We start from the raw sequence: 5,684 nt of genomic DNA, 5'->3' as shown, positions 1-5,684 counted from the left end.
TATAAACAACTAATTAAAAAAAATTGAAATCTATCTTAATTCCTTTATCGCTTGACCTTCCATATTCTAGCTTCTGGCCTTGGAGCTTTCGCCTTATGGCCTTCCTATTTACCATTTCAAATAAAAAAAAAAAAAACTAAAAATCTTTTCATATTGTCACCTTTTAATATTTCATATTTATTCATCTAAAAAAATATTTATTAAAAAAAACAACAACTTATTAAAAAAAAGCAACACCTCCAAAAAATAAAAATAAATAAAAGGAAAAAAGAATAATAACTCTTTAAAATAAATACATAATAGCTCATTAAAAAAACAACAACTCAAATTTCATCATTTGGGCTCCCAACATCTACTAAAATTCCTCTTTTTCGGCTTAATCTGATCCAAATTCGACGGTTTGGAAAACCACTGCTAAGGCCTCCACGTTCATCTCTTCAGCTTCGGGCCGATCTGTCTCTTCAGCTTCGGGACCATCCCAGACGGCCTGCCTTCTTCTGCCTTCTCAGCTTCGGCCCATCGACCCGTCCTAGCCTCGAGCCCATGGTAAAAAAATCTTAATATTTTTTCAGTGCAAGGATTGAACCCGCCACTCGTTGCGTGAAGAAAAAGCCCCAACTAACTGAGTTGCACTTATTTGCTTCAACTTATAGAGATTTATATTATTCTTATATAAATTCTCACAATAATATAATACATACTCATAATTACATATATACATGACAAAAATGAAAAGGCTTTAGTTCTTGATATTTGTGGTTGACAATGTGATCTCACACAAAAATAAGAGAGCAACTGATATGTCTCCAGCAAAACTCCAACATCTGACACAAATTGCGAGGCATGACATAGATCTCAATGTGACTTTTTGAGTAAGAAATATTCAAACATCGATAAAAACTCATCTAGAACTCTAATTTTAGCAAGCATAGTCAAATTGACTGACTCGATAAGAAGAACCTAATATTACCAAAATTAGTTCAATCCGAATCACATCAAGCTTAGATTAAATCATTAAACTATGCTTGGAACTTTTTTACAAATATTTAAAAGGTCAAACGAATGTCGAATTTAGCAAGTTTATAATCTAATCGAGCATCTCAACAAGACAAATCCAACGAGCCTAAAATTGCTCAATTTCGACATCGTTAAGGCGCTAAGTTGTTCATCAAACACAGTTTGATCGAAGGAAGCCCTCTGAACCGTCCAATCAAAGTTCTATATATTCCTGCATTCATTGCACAAAGAACACTATAAGTAGAGCTCTACCTCTCTTATGAGAAGAGACTGGAGGCTTAAGAGAGAACTTATAGATTTGAGAATAAGCTAGTCCAGCACCACCCCTATCATCGTCGATCGTAGTCAACCACCGTTGATCATCGTTGGCCAGCGTCCACCATCATTGGTCGCCGTCGAACGTCTTCGTCATCCGCCGACAGCCGTTAATCACGACCAACCACTACTAATCAACATTGACTATTGTCGACCGCAGTTGACAACCATTGACCACTGTTAAACACTATTGTCACCATTAACCACTACTAACCGCCGCCGACCGCTGACCACTGTCGATCATCGCTAATCAATGTCAACAACCACCGACCAGAAGCCCTCAGTTGATGTTGTAATTTGGGAAACTTAAGAACCATTTCTCATCTGCGGGAAAATGAATTTTTGTAATCATCAGCATGTAGTGAATTTTAATATTTGGGTTAGATCCCGTGATTTTTTCTCTTTACGGGTTTTCCACGTAAAAACTACTGGTGTCATTATTAGTTATTATATTTTACCCGAGTGTATGCTGAATTCTCGTGCAACACTAAAATGACAATCCATTACTCTACCGCCAAATTTTCTAGCACGCATCAATGATACTTTTGAATCTTTGATGTGAAGTTAAATATTCGAGTAATATACATGTAAATATTAATGTCTAAGTGTTAGATATAAGAACTGTGTGATATGTATATATATGCAAATGCTGCTAATTAGAAAAAAAAAAACATTCAAATATACTAGTATCTTTGGGCTATTGGACATTTTCCTTGGTATATACAGAATGTAGCTACTATAAAGCGGTATACAATCAAGGCAGGCTATTCATGTTGTCATTTGGTCGTTAATGAAAGCTTGTGAAAGCCCGCAGTGTCCACTGAGAAGAGATGAGAAGGCGATTTGGCGAACGTGCAGGGCTGCTATGTAGGTGGAGAGCAGAGGTATAGCAGCCAAGAGCAGAGATCAGGGAGAGAGAGGAAGAGAGAGAGAGAGAGAGAGAGAGAGAGAGAGAGAGAGAGGGAAGAGAAGATAGAATGTGTGGGGACCGGAGTGATCAGCCTTAGTATTAAAGCGCCGCACGGTCCACATGATCCCTCTCTGCTTCACTGCACCGTAGTCCTTGCTGCTCCTCGGCGCTGCTGCATCATTCAAAGTTCGTGACTTTGGCTCATGGAGTACCTATATTCAAAGTTCGTGACTTCACAATTCAGTCTCCCTATTTTGCCTTGGTGATGACGACGAGGATGCATGAGGAATGTGAAATTGAGTCTGATTGAAAAGGATTGGAACTTGATGGTCTAGAGATCTATTGATTCTAGTGAGAGAGATGAGAGAGAGAGAGAGAGGAGAGGGAGAGGGAGAGAGAGAGACAAATTAATTAAGTAAAAGAGGTGGTGCGGTCGAGCCAACAAGGCTCTTGAATCTCCGTACGTTAACCCTCGCATCCTTTCCCCACGGGAAAGCGAATAGCATCACATCATGTTCATTAAATGAATTTTTATGTTAATAGTAAACTTTTGAGGGGGGGAAGAAAGTTGAGCGAGTGAGAGCGGGTTGTGCGTGGATACATGAGAGAGAGAGAGAGAGAGAGAGAGAGGACGCGAGCGAGCGGGAGGTGAACTAAGAAGGGAGGGGAGAGAGGATCTGCATCTGGTCCGAGTTTAACGAGTGAGAAGAGTGGAGTGGAGTGGGTGAGAGGTGGGAGGGAACAGAGGAGCGAGGATCCCGGATTTGGGAGTGAAAGGAAACTCTTTTATACCCTGATACGTACAGCTTCTCTTTGCAATCCTTCTTCTCCAAGCCTCTCGCGATTCCATGCGTTTGATGAGCTCGAGAGAGGACTTGGAGCTCGGGCCTGAGTCTATGCCGGTTCTCGAGATCGCTTCTCTGTGAGAATTGACGGTTGAGGGCAACCAAATCTTAGTGGACACTGGAAGGACAGTGGGTTTTGTGATCTGACTTTGGTTTTGGTTTTCAAAATTGCAACTTGTGGGATCTGCTTTATTCTGGTGATCAGTGTGTGAGTTTCTGGTCGTTCTTCGGGTTGAGGTAAGGGAATGTGAAATATGGCTGGAAATGGTAGAGGAGGTAGTAACACGGGAGGTGGGGCGTCCATTAGCGTTGCAGCTGTGGCTGTTGGTTCTGTTGAAGCGAGATTTCCTCCACCGGAGAGGGTATGCTGCTCTCTTTCACACTCGCTGCTTTGCATTTGTTTGTGGATGACTGGATCTGGGATCTGATGCTCTATACTTACATAATGCATTTCGGAAATTTTAAAAGTTCTGTTTTTTGTTTTATGTTTTAAATTTTTAATTAGTTAGATCTATGATTTTTCAGTCTGGACCTTTGTGGAGCTCTAGATTTCGTCTTCTCTATTTTTTGGCAGTATTCTACCAAACGCAAGGGTTTTACTGAGAGTTGTCCGAGCTGGAGGACAATTTTTTAAAGCTTTTTTTCTAGTTTGATGTCTATCTTGTTCTGTTGTTTGAGTTTAAGTCTTCGTTCCTGTTCTTCATTTCTTCCTCCTGAATTTATCAATTTCCCCCATTTTTTAATTTTTTTTACTGGTTTTGGTTGATCTGCCTCGCTTTTCCTGTTTTTCTGTTGTTTCCTTCAGTGCTGTGTTGCATCATTTGCAACCCCAGAGAGCTTTTGAGATTATCTCAAAACTAAACCTTGTGTTTACATTATCCTGTTTTCCTGTTTTTCGTCTTTGCTATTTTTGTGTGATGCCTTCTGATTATTCACTCAAATTTACAGTTACTGTCATACTTTTTTCAGGGGTTACGGTTAGGGTTAGGATTAGGGTTCTCATTTTAGTTTTTCTCTCACAGAATGGTCATTCTGAGCTTTTATTTTTCATCTTTTTATTAATAGCTTAATTCCGCACATCTCTTGCTCCTGTATGCTTTTGGCCATTCCCCAGTTGTTGACATTTTTATTTTACTTAAAACATATTGACAGATAGTTTGCCCTTAAGACTCTTATTGTGTTAAGAAAATAGTTTTTTGTTTATTTTGAAAAGAACTGCTTCCATTATTCAATGCTACTGAACAATCATATCTTGTATGTGAGTTTTTTGTAAGCATTCTTTAATGCAATGAAAGCCTTGATCACCATTGCAAGCTTTTAACAATAGTCTTACTCCTTTATAGTTTTAACTGATCAGGTTATTTTGACCAGCGCAATGGAATCCGGTTGTCAGAATTTCAGAAATAGGATTTATTTATTTTTATTTATATTGTCTGAAGATTTCTGAATTTTGATGATAATGGACAATTTTCATTTCATGCTAATTGCTATTGACAGTGAAGCTACATGTTTGTTTTTTGAACTTGCATCTTCTTTATTTTTTTTTCTTATTTACAAATCTGCCCTGCGAGTGAGCTGAGAAGGAAAGCTTGTCAAAAGCTCATTCTCTTTTATTGTTTTTTTCTCATGTGCAATTTCGTAGGAGTGGGTACTTGTTTGACACATTTTTAACATCAACTTGCATGCAAAGCTCGTATTGGATTATCTTTTTTTTTTTTACTTTTGCTTTTATTTGCCACCCTTTCTGATTGTCTTATTTGATAAATATATTAAAAATATGATCATATTTTTGTATATTTGAAATCTTTCACAAGTTGGTATGTTAAAACTTCATCTCATTGTATGTTAGATTGAATTGAAATCTTTAATATGTTTTTAAAGCATAACTTAAATTTAGAAGAATAGAAAGTGAAATTTTCTGTTCATTGTTAATTTGAATCAAAATATACATTGTAAGCATAGATAGAATATTTGTTATGCTATTATCTATGGCAAGTTAATGGCTGTCTCTAGTAATCTAGATTGATTATATTTTGAGTATAAGATTAGATAAGAAATTGAAAACGTGGTTTGATGAAGTACTGGCATATGGGCACAAAATTGATCTATGTACTTATAATGGGATGGTGGATATTTCATTCTAGTCAGCTAGATTTATTTTTTTTTAAGTGAATAGGCGTTATTGTTCTTTGGTGATTGGTGGAATTGAGTTTAACTTTAAATTTTTACACAGATTTCACTGTTTGTTGTGGATTTTTCTCAACTAATGTTTTGAAAAGATGTTGCTTCCTAAAAAAATCTAAGAAGATATGTGGTATTTTTTTTTTTATTTATATCTTTATTTGAAATAAAAGATTTCTGGGATTTTGAAAATAAATCAACTTGTTTTGAGTGTCGCTTAAACCATCTAAAAATTATTTAAATTGTTTTTGAAATCAAGTTGATTTATTTTTAAAAAAAATAATAAAAAGCATATGAAAAGTACACTGAACAAACATATTTTTAAATTCAAACGCAAAAAATAAACATAAAAATAAAATTGATGCAAACAAGCCTAGATTTTATATCATTTTCATTTGATTCTCCCCCCATATAAA

General features: G+C 36.5%; 1 protein-coding gene across 2 annotated transcripts in view; it reads left to right on the top strand.

Annotated features, from left to right (window-relative positions):
* The first annotated feature begins 2,307 nt into the window (after nucleotides 1–2,307).
* LOC110025900 (uncharacterized protein At1g76660) overlaps nucleotides 2,308–5,684 on the top strand; it is a 10,337-nt gene continuing 6,960 nt past the window's right edge. For both annotated transcript variants that reach the window (XM_020726591.1, XM_020726590.1), the window contains exon 1: nucleotides 2,308–3,449. In XM_020726591.1, coding sequence (XP_020582250.1) covers nucleotides 3,342–3,449 — 108 coding nt within the window. In that variant the 5' untranslated portion in view covers nucleotides 2,308–3,341. The remainder of the gene's footprint in view (nucleotides 3,450–5,684) is intronic.

Source organism: Phalaenopsis equestris, unplaced genomic scaffold (genome assembly GCF_001263595.1).
Source record: "Phalaenopsis equestris unplaced genomic scaffold, ASM126359v1 Scaffold000341, whole genome shotgun sequence".
Taxonomy (NCBI): Eukaryota; Viridiplantae; Streptophyta; class Magnoliopsida; order Asparagales; family Orchidaceae; genus Phalaenopsis; species Phalaenopsis equestris.
This window is presented reverse-complemented; position numbering and strand designations above follow the sequence as displayed.